This window comes from Electrophorus electricus, chromosome 22, assembly GCF_013358815.1.
Source record: "Electrophorus electricus isolate fEleEle1 chromosome 22, fEleEle1.pri, whole genome shotgun sequence".
NCBI lineage: Eukaryota > Metazoa > Chordata > Actinopteri > Gymnotiformes > Gymnotidae > Electrophorus > Electrophorus electricus.
The window spans coordinates 7,792,507-7,815,409 of NC_049556.1; the positions used below are offsets into that span (position 1 = coordinate 7,792,507).

At 41.0% G+C, this 22,903-nt stretch overlaps 3 protein-coding genes across 8 annotated transcripts in view; 1 reads left to right on the forward strand and 2 right to left on the reverse strand.

Annotated features, from left to right (window-relative positions):
- The window catches only part of tti1 (TELO2 interacting protein 1), a 9,038-nt gene extending 6,521 nt beyond the window's left edge, over window positions 1-2,517 (reverse strand). The window contains exons 1-2 of the mRNA XM_027018083.2: window positions 2,428-2,517; window positions 1-2,004 (exon numbers count right to left, since the gene is read on the reverse strand). The exon at window positions 1-2,004 is cut by the window's left edge and continues 331 nt beyond it. Coding sequence (XP_026873884.2) covers window positions 1-1,971 — 1,971 coding nt within the window. The 5' untranslated portion in view covers window positions 1,972-2,004; window positions 2,428-2,517. The remainder of the gene's footprint in view (window positions 2,005-2,427) is intronic.
- A 42-nt stretch (window positions 2,518-2,559) lies between these two features.
- rprd1b (regulation of nuclear pre-mRNA domain containing 1B) lies at window positions 2,560-8,102 on the forward strand. 4 transcript variants are annotated; one of them, XM_027018087.2, is made up of 9 exons: window positions 2,560-2,847; window positions 3,364-3,673; window positions 4,043-4,172; window positions 4,475-4,614; window positions 5,419-5,540; window positions 5,814-5,940; window positions 6,165-6,340; window positions 6,843-6,875; window positions 7,141-8,102. In XM_027018087.2, the coding sequence occupies exons 2-9, from the start codon at window positions 3,523-3,525 to the stop codon at window positions 7,183-7,185; spliced, it is 924 nt and encodes a 307-aa protein (XP_026873888.1). In that variant the 5' UTR covers window positions 2,560-2,847; window positions 3,364-3,522; the 3' UTR covers window positions 7,186-8,102. The 4 variants fall into 4 exon arrangements, 3 of the variants coding, with proteins under 3 accessions (XP_026873888.1, XP_035377596.1, XP_035377597.1); XR_003411152.2 differs by having other exon boundaries at window positions 2,561-2,847; window positions 6,843-7,057; window positions 7,098-8,102; XM_035521703.1 differs by having other exon boundaries at window positions 2,561-2,847; window positions 6,843-8,102.
- On the reverse strand, window positions 7,283-18,463 carry LOC113582358 (protein-glutamine gamma-glutamyltransferase 2-like). 3 transcript variants are annotated; one of them, XM_027018086.2, is made up of 13 exons: window positions 18,393-18,463; window positions 17,519-17,698; window positions 15,808-16,035; window positions 15,092-15,210; window positions 14,777-14,905; window positions 13,859-14,036; window positions 13,069-13,198; window positions 12,700-12,803; window positions 11,482-11,724; window positions 10,922-11,197; window positions 10,564-10,724; window positions 9,544-9,680; window positions 7,283-9,254 (listed from the first exon to the last, which is right to left on the reverse strand). In XM_027018086.2, the coding sequence occupies exons 1-13, from the start codon at window positions 18,400-18,402 to the stop codon at window positions 9,107-9,109; spliced, it is 2,043 nt and encodes a 680-aa protein (XP_026873887.2). In that variant the 5' UTR covers window positions 18,403-18,463; the 3' UTR covers window positions 7,283-9,106. The 3 variants fall into 3 exon arrangements, with proteins under 3 accessions (XP_026873887.2, XP_026873885.2, XP_035377595.1); XM_027018084.2 differs by having other exon boundaries at window positions 17,519-17,701; window positions 18,393-18,450; XM_035521702.1 differs by lacking the exon at window positions 7,283-9,254 and having other exon boundaries at window positions 9,590-9,680; window positions 10,906-11,197; window positions 17,519-17,701; window positions 18,393-18,450.
- Between the last annotated feature and the right edge of the window lie 4,440 nt (window positions 18,464-22,903).

Here is a 22,903-nt window from a genome sequence, read left to right on the forward strand (position 1 = left end):
CAGCACTGGGTAGAGTGAGGTCATCAGCAGCGGGCGGAAGTTGGTGCCCAGAGCCGACGCAAAGGAGCCAACCCCCTCCAGCTGGATGCAGATCTGCCAGATGTTGCCATTCAGCTGGTGAAGCGTTGGAGGCTTGGGGCCAGCAGTGGAGGTGGGAAACAGCTGCAGCCCATTACCTTCATGGCTAGTCAAAACAGAGAGGACTGGAGACTGAAGTTTCTCCTGCAGCTCGTGGTCAGAGTCCTCCGAGGCAGTGGGGAGATGCCAATTATTCATACTTATGTACTCCTCTATGACAGACAGGATAACACATTTCAGGTCCTCCTGATTTATTCTAGAATACTGTGTATGGTTTACTGTTTCCATGCCAGCTCCTGCTGCCCCAGTGATGATCTCATTGAGAACCAGTGCAGCTTGTTTACGATAAACTGACGACTCCTTGTAGAGCTCCAGGAAATGGTCCACAATTAGGTAGAGGTTTCCATAGTAACCCAGCATCCGGCAAATATGCTTCAATGCCGAGAAGATTTTGTCATCTGTAAAATAGAGGAAGCATTTCCTCTGGTACTGTGCTTCGTCAGTATCAGGCCCCAGGTCTGCCAAGGGTGCAAAACTCCTTTCTTCTACAATCCTCACATCCATGACATCCAACTCCAGCACTTGCATCAGCGCCTTGGAGATGCGGTTCAGATGTACCGCTGATGTGAGCACCGAGTCCACCCGGGGGCCCAGGACCTTTAGGTACCCCAGGAAGGCACCGAGCAAAAACAGCTTACGCTTGTCATCCGTAGTTCTCATGAGCCGTGGCAGTGCCGATGCCAAGCCATGCAAGTTCTCCGAGAGGACGTCCGTAAGGGTCCGGTCCCCTGCTGCTTGGTTTCTCCTGGCTACTTCGTCAAGCACTCCACCACACCTCTCTTTAACTCTGGGCTCCTCATCGTTGACTGTGCCGACCAGCGCCTCTAGGAGGGGGCCAACACATTCGGGTAGAGACTTACTGCAGGTGGAGAGGAGATGGTCGGAGAGGCAGACCAGTTCAAGTCTTACTCTCCAGTGCTGGTGCGCAGAGGTAAACGAGATTACCTTCTGCAACGCCAACATGAGTCTTTTAGATGTAGCCTTTCTCCAAGAAGGGGTCCTTTTCACCATCAGCTCTCCAACCCTGCCAAGCTGCACAGACTCTACTTTCTCCATTTCAGTATTTGGGAGCTGGTTGTCAGCCATAATCAGTCCCACTGTCCGGTACCAAACTCTCATGGCTTTCACAGTAACCTTATGCCCCTGTCTTACATCTCCACTAATCACATGACTCAAAGCACGAATGATTCCAGGCAGGAATGTGGCCAGCACACTACCAAGCGCACGCTTATCCTCGTCCTTTGCCTTTACATGCATTTTTGGACAGTCGCACTGCAGGAAAAGAGAAAGGAGGCACCCCAGAGCTGCCGCCTGCACCCCTCTGGCTTTCTCCTCCTCAGCCAGAGCCAGGAGTAGGGATACGGCGGCTCCCAGTCCGGGAAGCATAGTGGGCTCGTACAATCTAAAGACCACATCCCCATATGCAGAGTGCATGAGGGTGTCCAGGCAGTGCAGCACCGCCAGCTTCAGCTCCTCGGAGGTCGGCGCCGGCTTTCCCGGGTCGGTGGGGGAGCACAGGCAAAGGCACAGCTCAGAAAAGAGGTCACGCACGGACTCCCAGCTTCGAACACAGGTGCTGCCGAGAACATAAGCCACGGTCTCCAGGACAGCCTGGATGAGGCCCTCCCGCTTGGGCCCAGGAGTCTTGAGGACAAAACGCAGAGGGAAGAGCACATAATCCTGGAGCACCTGGAGGGCTCCATCGCTGACGGCACGCAGGTGGCCGCTCAGAGCCTCTACGTTGGAGAGGGTGGGTTCTTTTGTCAGTAGCACGCAGGGGCGGCGGAGATACGCAAAAGCGATTTTTGGGTCATCTATCTGGGAATCAGCCATCCTCCGTAAGCGGAAAGATGAGATCTATTTGAGCTAATGGATCAACGGTCAGACATGGGTCTCTTAAACCACGACAAAATCAGACTGCAAAATTAAAATTATCCGAGACATCGTTTTCATTGCACGAACATATTCATTTCGATTACAATACTAGGAAAAGAATACGAAAAGAGTTTGGAGGCAGACTGATTAGGATAACATTCTTGGCTACTTGAAATCCACTTTTCCACTTGTATGATCAGAACCTTATTAAGAATGTCGTATTTAAACGTGTCTGTTTTCATGTTACTATATTGTTTCTGTGTATTCCTTCAAGTTAAACTCATGCAATTAGAATAATGATTCAAAAGTAGCCGCTGCTAGCTATACTCCGTTACTGTATCTAAAAAACGTAGCTAGCCAGCTAGACAATTCAAGTTTATTTGACCGGAGAAAACAAAACAGATTTTATGTTACCGTCAGTCTAGTATTTCTCCAGCGTCATATTTCGAGTTATTTTGTTGTAAATCTCCAGTTTCATGTGTACTAATCACTCGTCGTTTAGCTCGCGCGCTTTTAGCGACGTCATTAACACGCGACCAGTACCGTTTGTTTACCAGTCATCCATCCAACCAACGAATGTTCGCGAATAGACAATGTACATTCATAAATAATAATAAATGTGACTTTTAACACATTCATTATTCTTGTAACTTGGCATACGTTTACACAATAATATCAACATTAAGTTACGGGAGTTAACAGACTAAACGACAACATACCACGGTGTCAACACTCACACGACCGGCCATCTTTTCTCTCTAGCTAGCTAACGCTAGCTATGCTAGCAAAGTTAGCTTGCTAGCTAACGGAAACTGCCCGGAACGCTTTATAAAGGTTAGTCGCTCCAAAATTAGAAGTCATGGCTAGCTAGTTCAAATGATTTGTGGAGTGTGGTCAATGTGTAATGCAAATAATAGAAATCATACTTTTCTATGAAAGTAAGCTAGCTAGATAGCTATCTTACGATGCTAACGTCAGCTACATTCACTTAATTCCTTGCTGACGACTAGTTCAAGATTATCTGTAGTTGCAGTTGCAGTGGAACCATTTCATGATCCTATTAGATTACCTTTTCATCTGCCTTACGGTTACATCTGGTAGCTAATGCGTCAGAATACGATTTCCACACTAAAGCAATTAGTTATGAATCTTGTTTTTATTAGGCAGAGCTAACTTATGTTAACCTAGCTAAATTATCTGGTAACTTTAGCATACTTTTGCACAAGCATAGCCATACATTGTAATCATTCCTAGGTAGTTACTACGCTAGCTACTTGACCGAGTCATTTGTCAGTTAGCTGGCTAGCTAGGAAGACTATTGCCTTGATTTTAAGATCATGTCTTGTTTAGGCAGCTCTCGGAGATCTTCAAGCAAAGTAACACCTCGTTCATTTGACGACGCCATGTGTTGACTCGCAAACCAGAAATCAACACAACTCGGCTGTTTTTAACAAGAGACATAAACTGCTTAAATCACTTTTGGATATACGCTTTTGGACAGTTCCAAACATGTCCTCATTTTCCGAATCTGCACTGGAGAAGAAGTTGTCAGAGCTGAGTAACTCTCAGCAGAGTGTCCAGACTTTATCGTTGTGGATCATTCATCATCGCAAACATTCGTCTTCCATCGTCCGTGTATGGCACCGAGAACTAAAGAAAGGTAGGCTCAAGTACGCCGGTATCGCTCTATTGAGAGAATAATTTATCCAGGAATATGTGTAATCGTAATGTAATATGTGCTTGTTTTAGTCTGTTCATTCCAGTTTTTCGGTTTTGAAATGAGCTGCAGTTTTCATTTGCGAGGGTAAAATACGTGGACTCCTTTGCAACCTTGTTACTTAATGTTTACATAGTAAAAGTGTACTTTGTGCCTCAATAACATCTGGTCCAATGCTGATCACTGAACGTATTACTAACATCCCTAATTTAAATACACTAAATCTGTAATCAACTAATTGAAATGCATAATTTAAATTTCCTCAGATTGCTCCAATAACTTAACAATAATCTCTCCTTGTGTGTTTCTCAGCTAAAAGCAGTCGGAAGCTGACCTTTCTTTACCTCGCCAATGATGTCATTCAGAACAGTAAGAAAAAGGGCCCTGAGTTCACGCGAGATTTTGAGGGGGTCCTTGTTGATGCTTGCTCACACGTAGCAAGGTTAGTATGCTTTTCACTTTTTCTTCTTGTGCCAGGATGGGAGTGGTGGGATGGGCAAAGTACGTTTTCTCACGTGCCCCCTTTTTCTCTCGTGTCCAGCTTTACTTGATCACCCTCATACTGTCGTGGTCGTTCTCTCTGTGTCCTTCTCCCTCCCTTTCTAGCGCTGTGCTCATCTCTCTGCCTCTGCCATTTCACATATTGTGCATCATCGTTCAGCATTGTCATATTCTCCAGTGAAATGCAGTTAAAACTTTACATTCAACTTTGTGCCGTGTGTTTGTGTGTGTGTGTGTGTGTAGAGAGACAGATGAGAGCTGTAGGAAGCATATGGAAAGGCTGTTGAATATCTGGCAGGAGCGCAGTCTCTACCGCACAGACTTTATCCAGCAGCTCAAACTGGCCATTGAGGACTCCAATAGCCCCAAACACAAGGCTGCAGGTAGACAGGCACACATCATTCATGTTCTTTAATGTTCTTTCTGTCTGCTGCATGGTAATTTAGGGGTGATGCACAGATTCACTGCACAGTGTTACTATCACTGTGAGGTGGGGTGTGTTGGGGTGAAATAAAGAGGTAATAAGCAGTTTCAGAGCCTACTATTTGTTTGAGAATTATTGCTCATTTCAAAATATTTCATTGTGGCTACTTGGAAGACATACAATTATAATAAATTCAAGTGTAAGCAATATTAATGTGCTTCAAGGCATAGGACAGTAAAATCTGAATAAAATATGAATGACATGCTCACAGATGCGTTCAAAGGATGGTCAATTTGACTTTGTGCTCATCTCTTTTCCACAAAAATCCAAAATTCTGTCAAATTAGAGAATACATGTTGGTTTTCCCTATAAGAACTATGGTCAGAAAGTCAGCCACAATACCCTTTGGGACTACTCGGCCTACTGAGATACTGAGATTTTGGCACAGAACGAAAGCATACTTTTAAATCCAGACTTCAAGTACCATAACCCAATAGAAAAGAAAAAGAAGTTTATCAGATTTTTTTAAACAGTGGGTAGTGTTAGTGGTACATGAAGGGCAGATATGGATGTTACTGTTCCAGGGCTGTCCTGTCTACCACCGTCATTGAGATCTGTCTTTCCATGGGCATTTCAGTGTAATTCTGTGAGGTCTACTTCCTTGAGTATCCTGTTTGATTCCTGGTGCTTAGTTAAGTGAACGGTTGCTGTGTTTATGTTTAAGAAAGTAGTGAAAGGTGCCTATGTTTGTATCTTGTGGCAGATGAGAAGAAAGGTTTGAAAAGAAGTTTCCAGAAGGTCCAGGAAGAAGAAGAGGAAGATGACGATGATGACTACAGGACTCAGTATTCTCCCCACGAGACAGATGGAACTGGCCCTCAGCTGGTATGGATGTATTAATGTTTGCCCTAAATAGTCACAGCATAATTTTCCCTCTCGTGTTGTCGAACTACAGTATTCATTAAAAATGGCCCTCTGAATACTGGTTCTTTTGTCTAAGTTTTAAGAATGCTAAAAAATCTGTATAAACAAAATCGATATCTTTGAAATGTATAAACTTTGATACCTCCCACATCTCTTCATCTCTAGTTTTGCTTGTTGCAAAGGTTCCCTTCCCGTGATGCTAGCGGACTGTGTGTTTTCTCTTGTGTCTCCCAGACAGAAGACCTGGTAAAAGCGCTGCAGGATCTGGAGAATGCTGCATCTGGGGATGCTGCTGTACGGCAGAAGATTGCCTCTCTCCCTCAGGAAGTGCAGGACGTCTCTCTGCTAGAGAAGATTACAGGCTAGTCCCACACAAACTATCAACATGTGTTGCACTCACAATGAGTTTGAGCATTGTTTGAACATCCTTGAACTGTCACTTCATATGTAAATTTATCAGTCAGAGAAACTGCGAAGTACTGTGTCTTTTTAGGTGTTGTGGAGTAATTGCATTCGCTTTGTTCAAGGACAGAAACAGCTCCCATATTTAAAACAGCCAAAAACCTGCATGCCTTCCTTCCACAGATAAGGAAGCTGCAGACAAGTTGTCCAAGACTGTGGACGAAGCATGTCTGCTGCTGGCCGAGTATAATGGCCGTTTGGCGGCCGAGCTGGAGGACCGCAGGCAGCTGGCGCGCATGCTCACCGACTACATCCACAGCCAGAAGGAGGCGCTCAGCGAGCGGGAGAAGAAGCTGGAGGTACGGGCATGCTCACACGCATGTATGCACGCGCACAGGGGGCTGCCCCTCAGACACGTGGTTTGCTTACTATTTTACACGGTGACGTTCTTTCGTGCACCTGTTTGTCATGTGGGTATCCAACAATGCAGTGTACTGATGCCCTTTGGGCTGTAATGTTTGTGGCATAATTTGTCATGTGTTAAAGACAGCAAGAAGCTCACTCCCACATCCAAAAAAACAAAAAAAGGCAACACTAGAGAATTTGTCATGTGCTCTTGATCTACAGTTGAATGTGTTCTTATAGCTTGAATATTTATTAGCAGACTCATCTGTAGCAGACATGGCAATGACCATGTTTTTCCTGTTCTTAGTAATATACTTAGTAAATAATATATTTACTGTATCGTTTCAGAATTTTAGAGTGTTAATGTGACATGAGTCAGGTACTTCTAGCTTGTGCTGTGTGTGTATGTGACTGTGTTACTGAGAAGAAAGTCATTGCTGTCGTGTACACATGCAGGAGTACAAGCAGAAGTTGGCGCGAGTCACACAGGTGAGGAAGGAGCTGAAGTCACACATCCAGAGCCTGCCTGACCTCTCCCTCCTACCTAATGTGACTGGAGGATTAGCCCCGCTCCCCTCTGCCGGAGACCTCTTCTCCACCGACTGAACAGCAGCACACCCACAAGCACATACCCATACTCACCAAGTCATTCACACACTCTCTCTCTCTCTCTCTCTCTCCCCCCCCCCCCCCCCCCCCATGAATTTCTTACTCTCTCTCACTCGCTCACCCCCATCCTTCTCTTGTGCTCAAGATTTTAAGAATCCCAGCTCCCACCAAGATGTGCTCCAGCCACTAGAGGTTGCCAGGGAGTACAAAACCAACAGGACTATGATTCCACTGTCACCAGCCTACCAGCTCATACCTAGCCAGTCCCCAGCCCCCGTGTCTTTGGGTTTTTTTTAAAGGAAACTCCAGCCACTTTTTGCTCCATGTGTGGAATTTCACCAAGAGCAAGTGTGGTTCTTCCTTCTCCAGCTTTGGATAGGACTCTGCTGTGAAAATAGCGGCATCCTGTGCTATGTCTAGTCCTTACTAGAGTTTTAGTTTTACTTTAAAGTGTCATTTTGCTTTATTTGCTCAGTAATTCTCCTATCAGGTATTGATTGTGGCATGTTTATTGACAGAGAGTCTGAAGGCATTTTGTGTTGCTGTGTTAAGCTTCTCATTCAAATTAGGTACCTGAAATAAAGACGAGGGCTCATGATTTTTAAGACAACAAAACCACAGCTAAGTGAACAGCAGTGAAGGGATCAGTGTCTCAGTCTCCCTTGCTCACCTGTTTTACATGATCTTGCTGATGTCATGTGTTATGGTTAGCTAAGACTGGCAGCAGGAAGTGTCACTGCAGTGTTAAATCCAGACTTGTTTGGAAAAATGAGGCTTATACACATTAAAACTTTTAAGTTATAATCTGTATTTCATTATTTACCCAGACATGTACAAAGGTGACAAACTTAAAACCTAGGTTGATTTTATATCATTTTTTTGTGGTAATGACATTTCACTAAATGATTTGATATGGATTTTTTTTTTTCTTCTATTGTCCAGCCCCATGGTAGGCTGCCAACTCCACAGTGTGGCCTGGTTTCTTAGCTTGGCAGCTGGTAGAACAAACCGGTTTTCTCTATGCTTTTTTTTGTGTCTTCATACAGAAACTACTCTTTGTAACAGCCATGCCTCAACTACCTGAAAATTATATTGTTTTCAAAAATGTTTCCAGTGTGCTCATTTTTCTGAAAGTCAGAACGGTTTGAAATGGGTAGCTAGGTCTAAATTGTAGTGACTTGACAGGTCTGAGCACCTATCAGAAAGCATTATTTTTACAGGTGGTGTCATTATTTTTACAAGTTGTGTATTAAGATGAAGCTGTCACTTTTCCTGGACTAGATTCAGTGAAATCTCAAGATTTTCATTAGTTTTTGTCTCGGTTCATATTTGTTTGGTAGAGAAGCATTGGCGATGTTGTGTGTGACAGAGAGCACACTTGTGAGCTAGTCTGCTGCATGACTTCTTGAACACCATGCAACTTGAACCCTGGTTCAGTTTTTCCAGTTTCTTTATGTCTGCACCAGATGGGTATAATTTGAACCGTGATTCGGTCAGACCACCTTTGTTTTAAAGATGGTCATGCAATGCATTAATCCCAAAATTCAGTTATTATTGTTTGTGTACAATATCATAATTTTTTGCTTGCCAATGGTAGCAGTATGTAGTGTACCACAAACATAGCTTAATCGTTTTGCCGTCTGTCACAGAATAAAGCACAAAGTTTAGCTCTGCAAATAATGATCTTTTCCCTATTTGAGTGCATAGATAATAAAATGGAACATTTAATTCCATTGTGCTGAGGGTGACTTATGTACATAAACAATGAATTTGTAGAAATAGGTTTAATTAGTTGAGAGGCACAGATTGTTTGCTTTCTGTATTTTTGTTTACATTTTCCTTTTACTCTAAGGAAGAATTTGTAATAACTGTTTTGTAAGTATTTTCCAAACTGCTCACTTTCAGTGAAAGATGACCAAAATACTACCAAACACTGACTATAGACAGTGTATAGTACTAAAGCTGCCTTAATTTCCTTACGTATCACACTGATTAATACAACAGTCAGTGCCAGCATGACTGATAGCCTGAAGTTGCTAGTGAAACTGGTCATGTATGAGATTTGTCTTGGTCAGTAAGAACCTAGAGATTGTATCTTTTATTCATTTCCTTTATTCCTCGATGACTAGATTTTTGAAATTTTGGATGCTGCTCAGTTTATCTGAGTTGAAATCAATCACTAGTTTTCTTCTTCCTGAAACCATCGGTGTGAACTCTAATTCAGCAGTTGCAAGTTCTTTGGGACCAACACTCCCAACCCTGATGAAATGTAGTAGAACAGAAATTATTGTTAAAGGACTTCTTGTCTGGAAGGTACTCTATAAATAAATAAATAGATAGTCTGAATAAAATTAGACTTTCTTCCTTTAAACAATGCGAAACATTAATGTATATTGAATTAAAATTGGGTATAAGCTCTTGACCCAATCAATGAACTCTTAACTGTTAATTTAAATGTAAGATAAAAAGTAACTTAAAATTAGAAGAAAAAAAAAGTACTTCCAGGTACATTGAGCACATGTCTGCATACCCAGTGATAGTGACTTACTCGTTAGAAGTGGCAGTGCTGTCAGTCAGATTAGCACCCTGTAAAGAGAACACACAGTTCTCCAATAGCTCTGGTAGGGGGTTTTGCAGCATCACTTCGACCATGATGGGCTGACCTACTTTGGGGTCCCCTTGAATCTGCAGAGGAGAGATGGAATGGTCTTAATGAGCTCAGTAATGTCACATTGTGACCAAAGAGAACTTTTAACAGTATGCAATGCAATTGTTAAACATTAACTTTTTTGCCAAATAATATCTAAATCTTATGGCAAATTGTTCAATAGAAAGCCTCTTTTGAAGTGGCTTTAATTATTATTTTTTAAAATTTGCTAGTTTGCCACACTGCTGATTTAATGTGTTTTATTCTTGTTGGTTTTTTTTACTGTGACTGTAGTTCCACACAGTGCGTGTTGGTGCACTGCATGCACAATGAGTTTGTTGCTGTTTCTGTAACAGGTTTTGATTTTTGTGTATGTGTCTAGCATTATAGACACAAGCCTTACTGAGCTAATAGGTTATTTCGTAAAAGGTTGTTAGGTAATTTAAAATTACATGCCTCTCCTAATGTTTTATTCACATAAGACTTAAAACTTATTCACATAAGATGTTTCAGAACAACATGTCGATTTGTCTCAAGTGCTTCAGCACTAGTTACAGCTGGAGGCTAAACCCCATCTTCCTCATATATGCAAGAGAGTGAGCTGGTTGTGTGTTTGTGCATTATGCATTCATGAAGGTTGGTGTGAAGAGCAGACAACCATGCATTAAATTCATGATGTAAGAAGATCTCCCATACAGAAAAACAAGTGTTCTATCAAAATGGCTGCCTTTCAAGCATTTCATTGCAAGGTATATTGCCCATTCTTCCAGTTTACTGCACAGACAGCCCACCAATGAAGTCATATTCATTACTGTAATGGCAACCTATTGTGCTTCCCTTGTGGATCAGCAAATATTATTTCCTTTTGTTACTATAAGACCCAAAAGATTGCTGAGTGTTTTGGCATGTGCAAGCCTGTACCAGGATGTCAATGGAAGGGCTGTCTAGCACTATGGTCTTGGTGGCTCGGTGGAACTCCTTCGTCTCTTTGTCGATGAGCAGTGCTACCAGTCGGACCATCTGCTCCTGAGCAATGGCTTTCCCATACATGGAATACTGCAGCCGGAGGACTGCCTTCACCCCTGCAGGTCCACAGGAAAACAGGCTGAAGGGGTAATACTGAACACACTGCACACGCAGCATTCTGTGTGCTACATAGTGCTGATGTGGTTTCCCTTTATGTTGTATCCACTATGACCATTGTTTCTTTAATTCTTCTTAATATTTAACAAGGTATAACCAAAAATTGCACATCATTCCTACAATTCAACACTGCTACCCTCTGCCGGAGCCAGATTCGTTCCCGTGAGCACCGTCAGGCCACAGGTCTCCCCAAGCTTGCCGTTGTAGGTCACAGCCTGTGCGTAGAACGTGAGGCGAAAACTCTTTTTGGAGTCCGTGTTGTTCTTGACTTGTGCGTACACATCAAAGTCGGACCCCACCATCATGGAGGGGTTCACTTTGATCTTGAGTTTCAACCCGGGCTCTTCCTCATTCTGAATCAGCCGATTTTGGTGGTTGGCCTTCTCGAACACCTGCCTCTCCTCCTCTGAACCTGAACAGGAATAGCAGCATTACGCTAGCTTCTAGATCCCAAGCAGTACTCATTTTAATCTGAACTAGATTAATGAGGTCTCATTTCCTGTGTGTGCTGGGAACTGAAAGGTAACCAAAAGAGGGAGTGCTCAGGCTTTGACTAAATCATGTAAATTTATTTCACTTATTGGCGTCAGCACCTTTTCATTCAGTACTCTGATGCTGTACGGTAATTAACAGCATCTTATCAACTTGGATTTTTTGGGGAGAAGGTTCCATTCTAGTATGATTGGCATGGCTCACCTTCAGGGTACTTGTAGAGGTGGGTGATGTCCTCCCTTTCATCTCTGCCCACTGCCTTGGTGCTGATGCACTGGCCCACCTCTGTGGTGGAGCTGTCTATTTTCACTGTACTGCCATCATCCAGGATGGCGTACTCCACCACGTCGGCGTTCACCTCTGCGTACACAAATGGAGCATCGTACTTCGCACTCAGGTCGCCCTCCTTGATGGCACGCACGGGAACCGGGCCGCAGCAGAAAACCCCTATTATAGGACAAACGTGGTATAGAATGGAGAACACCGGATTGGAATGGAACATAATGCATTGCATTGTCTTGGATTAGATTAGAATGGAATAGGTTTTAATTTAGTGGGATAGATTAACACAGAACAGAATGTATAAAAATGTTGTGAAATAGATTACAATTGAGTACGATATATTAGAATGCATTTAAATGATATGGCGTTCTATTAGCACATCCCAATATCCAGAGCCAAATCATAACTATATGGCATTAAATGGTGCAGGGTTGTATGTTTACCATAGCAGTTTTAATTATTTGCCCTGGAAGCGCAAAATGTTTACAAAACGTGTGATGTCCATACTTGTCAGCTACAACTAATTGTTTATAGTTGTTGTTCAGTATAAAATCTGCATTAAAAATCCTGGACTTGACTAGAGCGAGCCAGTCAAGGGAGACATTTGCAAGGAAAAAATCCTTAGAGCATGAGGAAGTAACCTTGAGAGGAACCAAGACTCAAAGATGGGGCCCATCATCCTCTGGCTGATTTCATACGTATTATTCCTCTCTTTGTATGAAGTCATCACCTTTGTATTGTACAAAGCTTGCTGTGCCACTGGTCATCACTACAATAGGATTTTTACCCTCTTTTACTATTTAAGATAAACAACTTTTGTAAAACTGTTGTGAAACAATGCAGGGAACCAATAAGGAATCTAACACTTGACCAATACTAATCAAATCTATGACTGTATTTCATAATAACTTATGATTTATCATTGGACTGATCATGTGCAATTAAAATGAATCATATTGCTTGATTGATCATAGATAAATAATAAAATATGTTTTGTTAAGTAACTGTGTAATGTTACAAAGTGTTAAAAAATGTTACCAAATGGTTTAAAAACTAAGGGTCAGGCTAGCTTTTAGCTTTCAACATTCTCACTTTCCCCACACACAACTCGTCTCACTGGCACAAATCTGAGGACCCTACCATCGCTTGTTTCCTGTGGTGTGGGGTCACTGGCCTGCCATCCCTCATAGCCGAGCTGCAGGTCTGGACGTGTCATCCAGCTCTCTACCCACACATGGAAGTTCCTGCACACAAAGTTCCATAAAGTTCCATGCAAAAACTAATGTTCTGATTAATAAGTCATTTATAATTAAAACCATTAGGATTATTTCTAAATACATCAAGTATATTTTAATAGCATTACGTATTCAGTCTAAGGTTTAGAGTGCAACCGATGAACAGTTAACCTTAATGAAGGTTATCCCTCAGTCTAAGGTTTAGAGTATAACCTACTAAGAGTTAACCTCCCTGGAGATTTTCCCTCAGTCTGACCATATTGACTATGTTCACCATATTGCGTCATCACTGATGTCCTCAGCAAACTTGTTGTAGTAACGCTCGATGACCAGGTTACTGTTAGTGTCATGAGCAGATCCATAGTTGGTGACCACTCTGCATGGGATACCTAGTGCCCGGGACACTGCAAAAAAACAAAGAGGGTAATTGGAGGGGGGGGGAGGTCATTCCTTTGTGAGCAAACGTCACGGAACGCTCCCCTTGCCACGGGTCATGTGGTACGGCCCACCCCGTGCAGTGGAAGTCACGTTGTATTGTTTGTAACCACGCCCCCATGATGGCGCACACCTGCACCCGGTTTAATGTCGTGTGGCTGTGTATTTAAACGCCTGTTGGTGGGTGCGTCAGTGTTGGTCATTGTTTGTTCGTGTTGCTAGTCCTACGCGTATTTATGTCAAACGTATATGTTCGTGTTCCTGCCAGTGTTACGTGTCTTGACGTTAACCGTTTATGTTGTGTGAGTGCCGTCGTCGTAAGCGTTATGTGTCAATAAACGTCGGTCAAAGTCGAGGGAATCTGTGTGTTCTGCTCCGCGCCTTGCGGCACTCAGGCTGTTACAGCAAACATTTTTTATCGTTGTATCTTTTAATATATTTTGTAATACCATATGAAGAGGTCAAACAAAAAAAAAAAAAGATTGTCAAATTAAGTTTAATATTAGTGCATGAATTTTCATTTTAATTTATTTAATCAAAATATAATTAGATTCATTTTTACATCTAAGTATCATACCGGGTTATGGCTTTAACAAATTGGTTTATTGGCTGTTTGAGATACTAATTACCTGTGCAGGCTACAGCAGCGAACACCCAGCACTGGCCGTATTCCACTGCTCTGCACTTCTGGTTGTACCACTGCCGTAAAATAGATCCACTGTCCTTCCAAGCAGTGGGCCTGATGCCGTGTTCGTAGTTCCCGGACCAGTTCCCCACCAACACGCCTTTATCGTCCTCACTGTTAATCTGATCCAGAGAAAATAAAACGTGATATGATACTGGCCTGTTTGCTACAGTTGTAATCTATCCTTTCAGGCTTTTGACAGACTTTTTATCAGAAAGTTATTATATTGCATTGTAATATTTAATTGCTTCATGAAAACAAAACCATTGAGATGACACATGTCTAGAATTTATTCTCATTATTTTCTATATATTTAACCCTTTTAGCCCCATTCCAGTTTAACAGTGCTTATGTGCTTTCCTTCTAAAACCAAGACAAGACACAACACCTGTATTAAGTCATGCACTAGATGTTCAGACACATCCTACCTTCCCCACACATGCAGCTGTATCAGAGAAGAGGATTTTGGGTACAATTTGGCCTCAGAATCTTACATGTTTTTTGCTTTGTCACAAGACATCTTAAAATATGTGTACTGAATGTGGCAGGTATGTTTAAGGCTAGTCACTTTCCAGTCAGGATATACTGCCATAAGGATTTGGAAATTCTTCAGCTTAGGAACCAGACCTACATACATGTATGATTTATGATTTATTAATGGATAATGAATAGAATTTATTTCTAACTTTTAACCACAAAACCCCCCAAAACCAACCTCAATAATTTGGACTAACCCATAGACTCTCTTAACTTACAAATCTTGCACAGGCATGTTGGAGTGATGCTAAAATAATACAGATTTTGTTTTGTTTCATGGATCTATTTTAATGGTAAAGACACTTCTATAGGAACTGTTGCTTACCATGGCACTGAGGACACGTGTGATGTACACAGGACTTCTTCTGTCTGAGCAGTCCTGGATTGGGTCCTGTAGATGCTTTAGGCTTTGATCCAAAACTTTCAGACAAATGTTCAGAATACCGGGCTCAAACTGCAAATTCAGAGCAATTCACACCAACACACGTTGGTAATGGCAAAAACACAGATGATTCAACTCATATCTGAATCTCAGCACTAGTGTGGTGGTAGAGGATATATTTGTTTATGCTATGTGACCTGATTGCTAAACATTACTTAGCTTTTTTTTTTTTCACTTTGCGGTTAGAGGGTTTGGTACCTGTCCAAAAGTCCACAGAAGTTCTGAGATGCATTTGGGTTTCCCGCGGTATATCAGTCCATCCTGAGACAGAACATACTCTTGTCTCTCTGCCTCCTTCACCATGTATACAGAGTCCCCTATTTCGAGCCGAAACGTGCAGTTTACACTGCTGATGCAAACAGTCCAGTTTACACCTCAGTCTCTGCTGTAAAGTATCTTATGCTTAGTCTCTGCTCAAGGTTAATCATGTGGAGAGCCATTTACCACCGTAAAGTGAATTGTTTCATTTAAAGCATAGAATATCCTACTGTAACAGTGCAGAAGAACTGTTAATTAGCCTATAGTTAATCTGCTGTTTAATTTCATTCATCGTCAAGCTTTAATGACCAAAAAATATAAAGAGAAAAGATAATTTATTAATCATGCACTAGTCAACTGATTCCAATACTCTTATTGGAAAATAGTCCAGAAAATGGCAGCGCGGTAGCATGCAGCAGCCACTCCGGGTCTGATAATGGTGCTATTGTGCTACTATCTGTCGTCTTTTGCACTATATTGGACTGTTTGCACTTGTCTAGCATGTTGTCTGTTGCACTGTTGTTTTGTGTTGCACCATGGTCCTGGAGGAAATTGTCTCGTTTTTGTTGTGTACTTGTATATAGCTGAAATGACAATAAAACCTCTTTGAACTTTGAACTTTGAAAATTATATATAATATATAAAATATATCTTACTTTTGCACCAGGGGTTGAAGAGCAACACAAACTGGCAAAGACTGACCCCAGTGCCCTGGTCAAGAGCCAGCTGGTAAAGTCCGATGGGGGCAGCGGGGTGAGAGCAAACGGTGAGTGACACGGCACTCTCAGACTTCAGCTCTGCAGTCGCACTCCAGCGGGCTGGAGAAATGAACTTATTGAGCCCAAATTTTATTGCTGTGTCCATAACCTCGGAAGGCTCTGGGCCTAAAAAGATAAAATGTCTATGAAAGGATATTTAATTACTTCTCACTTATATACCTTTGCTTGATTAAGATTAGATTGTTTCCATGTATATAACAGGTTCTTAAACATTTTACTACAAGTGCCTCATTTGTTAAAATTAGCACAGTACTAGGACACATAAAGAAAAATATTACTTGAGTGAATGATTTTCACTATAAATGTTGTTTATTTTAGTTCATTGATATAACTAGACAGGGAAGACTATAAACTGCTAAAATCCATAAAAGACTAATGGGCCCTTCTGTTAGAATGTTAAAGCCGATCTGCTCCAAAATCACCAGCAATTTAAGTGGTGGTCAGACAAGTTTTACTAATTGTATCATGAATAATTCTGAGTATCCTAGATTTCATTATAATTCCAGTCAAAGTTGTCAATAGATTTAAATAAGTAACCACTGTAAAATGTCTTCATTTAATTTTGTTTTATTGTTTAATTTAATTATAACTGAGCATCACACTTATTGAGAGTGACTATGAACATGGACAACATGGTGAACCTTAATGTGCTGTTCACATATATGCTGCATTCATAAGAAAGAGATGGTAAGTTATGTTATCGTGGCTTGTGGTGATAGCGTCACAAAATTTGGAAGAGTAGGAGGAACACTAGCTAGCCAGCAAGGTTTAGCAATGTTAGCAATGTTGGTCACTTTTACCCCCACAATTCTTAAACTGGCTGAAGAATGCAGATAGCTAAACTAAGAGTTAGATTGCAGACAGATGCTATCACTGGCTAGACAATTTCAGACAGTAAATAAATCTTTCCTTGTCATTTTTGTATTTGAATTTTTACCCTAAGATCAAATGTCAGTCATAATCAAATCCCAATATCTATCTGTGTTGAGTGATATAAACAGTACTTTTGAAAATGAAACAATCTTTTGTATTTTTTAAAGTAAGCATTTATTTGCATTTTTAAAATGTAGAATTGTTAAATAGTAGTTTACAGGTGTAATATGCATACCCAAAAATAGCACACGTTTAAAATTAATATACAAAAGTAAGAACTAATATGCATACTCAAAAATAGTATATACAGGTAGTATGCATAATAAAACAAAATAGTACATATTCTTTCAAATGCAAACACTGCCTTCTCTGGACAAGAGAATAGTTTTAGTGTTAGTGATTGCCAAAGATTGCACTACACTGGACAAGTATGTCACAGGCCACTTGTCTTTTGGTGTTGTAACATCAGTTCACTGATGGTTCAATAAATAATAAATAAGTGGATATTTTTCTTGGGTTCTTAATACCTCAGACCTTATAGCCCTAGACTCATTATACCAAATTGATTATTGATTACCATCTTAAGAATTTGCTTGGCCAGTATTCTTGCACAAATTATTGCACTTGTAAGTACTGTAACTATATTAGGTTGTATTTACAAATACCAGAGTAATAATGTTTAGGTGAATTGTTCCGTCAAGAGTGCATGATGTACCTGTAGTGGCAATAAGGTTGATGCTGGCTCCCAGCTTAAAGGCAGTGCCTGGCCGTAGGTGAAGGGTCATGGTAAAGGGTTGGCCCCTCCTCACCACCAGCCTGTCCACTCCATTCAGCTCTGTGTGATGTTCCACGTTGTTCACCCCACACACCAAATCCACACGCTCAATCTCCAATGCTGCTGGATCCAAAGAAGGAAGAGTCATCTACAACATGAGATTCTATCGTGCCTGGCAACTTCCAGGTGGTAATATTCAGCTCAGCATTTTAGTGGCCTAGCTAAGGACGACAGGGAAGCCTGATGTACAAACCCCATGTGGGCAAGAATAAGAAATAATGAAATTGGCCATCATTCAGAAGAATTATGCAACTGCTTATTTTGGTTGAGAGCAGTGTTTCACGGTAAAGGTAATGGTTTTTATGTTGGCTTTCACACTGAACAAGCCCTTCTCGAGACTCATCTAAGAACTTTAAACCCATCTAAAAACCCAAAGGTTATGTGCATAGACACAGAAATAATACCAAGCACTTATGCATATATTAGTAGACCATATATGTGTTTACTGTATGACTCTTATCCACCATATATCTATGATATTGATTCTTCTAAGTGTAACTTACTTAATTGTAATAGAAACCAACATTGTAATGTTATTTTAACACAACCCCATCGCATCTTAATAGAGCTAGCATGCACAGATATCGTTCCTCCATAGTATCCATCATACTGGACTGACATCTACTTAAGGATTGAAATTATTTCTGTGAATTTGCAGGCTGTAGAACATATAGTGAAGGTAGGGTCTCAGTGTATTAAAAAATCCCTTCATCAGCTGTACAACCGGTGCCATGAAAATGCTTTTTTATCTTACCTTGTTCCATAATGTCAGTTCGTAATACTCGCCTTGTGAGGCTTTCAAAGGTGTACAACCTTTGGCTATCATTGCATGTGTCACAGCTGAGGCCATTGGAGGGCTATTTGAGGAATGGCTAAATTTACTATGGAATACCTCTTCTGCCAACATTAATTATAGCACTTCCTGCTCACCAGAATACTAATGACAATAAATCATATGGGCGCATTGCATTACATCTGTTCTAGTCTAGTTAGGTATATGCTATATTAACATATTTTTTGGTTATTTGTCCATGTTGTTTACACCCTGAGATCATTTAAAACCATTCTTTATCAACAGTACTAACAATAGTAAAACACTGGTGGCTAAAATATAGAAGACATTTAGTAAGATCTTATTTGAATTATGTTATTAGGTTTGCCGTATCATTTGATTTTCGCAGTGTTAGCTTTTTGGGGAGACATCTAAAACTTTTTTTCAGTGACACATGTAAAGTGAACTGAGCAATAGGCTAGTAAATAAAATGTGTTTTACTTACTGCAGGAAGTTTTTTAATTTTTTTAAATTTTTTTTAATAAATCATCCACCTATGGACAGTAGTTCAATAGTAATGAGTTTATGTTTTCAGATATTTTGAATGTTTAGAAATGAGTGAGGATGGAGCAAAAAGTCAATAGTCATTTTCCCATGTACTTACTGTCTATTAATCCAACTAATCATCTACTAATCTATCAACTAACATCTACTAATCCATCCACTATCATCTACTAATCCATCTACTAACCATCAACTAATCCATCCACTAACATCTACTAATGTACAAAAGCTATAAACTAACATGGAACAAGAAAAAAAACGATTTATTATCTATATGTCTAGCTGGCTAGCATACCTTTCATTAGCTAGCTGGTATGCTATTGATACCAATCTTTTGTTTTAAGATCATTAAATTGTAAACATCAACATTGTCCATCAACATCAGTGTCCTTTAAACATCAGTGTCCTTTATTCTGATGCTACACTCTTATGGGCTACACACCTATGGGCTACACTCCTATGTCCTACACTCCTATGGGCTACACACCTATGGGCTACACACCTATGGGCTACACACCTATGTCCTACACACCTATGGGCTACACACCTATGTCCTACACACCTATGTCCTACACACCTATGGGCTACACACCTATGGGCTACACTCCTATGTCCTACACTTCTATGTCCTACACACCTATGGGCTACACACCTATGGGCTACACTCCTATGGGCTACACACCTATGGGCTACACACCTATGGGCTACACTCCTATGTCCTACACACCTATGTCCTACACACCTATGGGCTACACACCTATGGGCTACACACCTATGGGCTACACACCTATGTCCTACACACCTATGGGCTACACTCCTATGGGCTACACACCTATGTCCTACACACCTATGTCCTACACACCTATGGGCTACACACCTATGGGCTACACACCTATGGGCATCTTCTGCGAACTCATGCCATTACTTGTGCACGTTTGCTTTTCCCAGTGTTTACCCTACTGTGAATTTTACTTTGCTTTGATACTTATGCAAACAAACCACTCTGTGCATTAGTATCCTCCATCTCCTATTGTGAGTGCTTGACCCAAGACCACACCTTAGTGAACGGATACTGCCCGAGTTCAAGTGGTACTCAGAGTGATCAGTACAGAGCAGATTATTATGAACCAGCAGTGACATCTTGAGATGCAGCAGGAACTCCAGTGACTCACGTAGAATGTCGGCCATCACCCCTCGCCTTGCATAAAGTAGTCAGTTGGAAGAATCTGGCTTCTTTATACAAGGCTTCCACGGCCTCTTCAGGGTAGGTGAACCATGCTGCAACTGTGATTTCTTCCTGCAGAGCTCACTGTATCTCTGCTCACAATCTGGCCCACATCACCTACCACATGCTGGCAGCTGCCAGTGGGTGGAATGAGCACTGCTGTTCACTTGACCAGCTTTTCTCCTTGGCCACCCAGCTGGACTTCATGATCGATGCCAATTACAAGCCAAAGCTGCGTGCCTGGCTTTTTTCGATGAACCCATGGAGGTGAGCAGAGCCCATCTCTCTTTTTCGAGGGGATCATCAAAGGATCTTGTGCAATGACCTCTCTGCCCGTACTGTGGGGCTCGGACCATCTCTGGGTGGCTGTACCACCCAACTTAGTGCAGTCCCAAAACTGTGTTGAGTGATTCAGTTACCACGTCCTTTGACATGCCTGTTATTTTGTACTGAGGGCCTAATTCTGCTCATATTTCAGGCATAGTTGACTTGGATGTGGTGGACTGTTTCATAGATACACGCCTGGTCAAGACTCTTCACATCCTACAATAGGCCTACTAACCTTTACTACATATCTCCATTGTGGACACCCACCCTCTAGGTTCAGGGAGGGTCCAATTGGGGACACAACTCCTCCAGATCCAGATTAGCCTAAACCATTATGAGTTTGGCCTCTTTGTCCAGACATGTTTACAAGCACTATATTGGAATATATCGGCATGCTATTTGGTTCTTCTTAAGTACAGCGATATTAGTACACAATTTTCATTGCTGGCTTGAAAGTGGGACTAAGCACCCTGATCTCAAACTAGATTATGATGACTGGTAGGCCAACACATTAAAAATTCAGGAAGAAAGTCTAGGAACATGTTGAAAATTATGCAGCCATATAAAGATCCTAAGAGCAAAAAATGTATCCCACAAACTTTAACTCATGTTAAGGAATATATACAATATATAGGCATGGATGGTGGAGAATGCTTTTAGGCATTGTCAATTGCAGCAGACTATGGTGTATTTTTTAATTTTATCTGCAGATCAATATCACTAGGTGAACAAAATCAGAGTCAAACTCATTCTTTTGTTGCTATTTATCAGGTCATTCTTGGAAATATTACATTTATAGCATATTTTGAGGTGAGACAATATGGGTACATTTGCAATGGCTGCCATTGTATGATGTTTCCACAGAGCTGTCTATACTGTTGCACTTAAGGGGTTGTAGTTCCATTATTTGCATCACACTCACCCACTGTGACAAATGCAAGCCAATGGTTTTTACAGCACAAAAACGAAATATTCCAGGGTATATGCAAAAGCCTTAATGTGAGCAAGAAGACACAAGGACAACTTTAAAAAGACAGAAATAAGAAAAAGGGGATTTAATTAGCACAGAAAGGAAATCAATAAATGGCTGTATTGTGAATAGCAAGTCCCCGGCTGTGCTGTAAAAGCCCTGCATGTTTTCATAGTTCATGCTGACTTGAAGGCACTTTCATCCTCCATTTTCTGTTGTCAATTTCATCCCTCAGAGTGGTTTATTATTTGCTGACCATTTCACATGTAAAAATCAATAAAAGGTCCAAATATAGTACAAATAGCAAATATTTGGCATAGACAAAAACTATTAAAAATGGATGCATGTATGATGCAAATGTCCCAGTTAAATAGAAACATACAAGTGTTACATAAGGCATCTGACTGGTTAATTCACTTCTACAGTATATTCTTTGAGGAGTGTAGTGACCTCAGACACAAAGGATGGTCTATGCCTGACTGATTAACATTTGGGATGTCGCTAATGGCAACCGTGAGGTAGTAATTCAGAAGCATAGCACAGGGCATGATATTTCCTAACAGTTTGTTGGTTATAAAAAGCAGCAAGAGGTCTGATCAGGAGGCTTATGATTTTAGAACGTGTGGACACCACAATCTGAAGTTTTTGTTTTAGAGAGTTACGGACTGACACCAGGAGGTGAATGAAAAGCCAATAATGCTGGCAATAACAGGGCTGTTAGAAGTAGAAAAAAATGGATGTGTGAAGATACCCTATGGCATGTGTCCTGTCATAATTCTAAGCAGAGGGGACAGTCTGACCAATTCAAACTCAGTGTGGTGCAAAGCACTGTTTGAGGACATAGCAGGGAGCAAAACAGGCCGAGTTGCATTCTGAGGGAGTCAGTGGGAAACTTGGGTAATGACAGACTGGGCTTTTGCCTAAACAAGTCAAAGCATGAATTAAATGTATGATTAGGAGAGAACTGAGTGTTTTTACTTATTCCGGCAAAACCCATTCAAAGAAGTTATGAACTGATTGTTTTATTTCTTTGCTGGTTTCTTGGCATTTTTTCTTTTTCTTTCCATTCAATCATTTTGGAATTATTCAACTTCGAAGCATTGCTAAAAATTGTTATTCTTGTTGTCTAATAAATCCGACAAGGACAGACTGCATTTGAAGGTCTTAAGGTACCACTTTTACATAGTTTAATGCATAGATATTAAAAAGATATCCCTTTTCTAATGAAGAATGCAGCAATTTTTGGTATATCACTCCTAAGGCATGCAAACAATGAAAGAATAAATGTGTTCATACGAATGCTTCATAGAGCTTCATACATGGCCTTTGGACAGGCAAGTATAAACTGAAGATATCTGAGCATTATGCACAATGTTTGGCAAAATCCAAAATCTAAAATCCAAACAC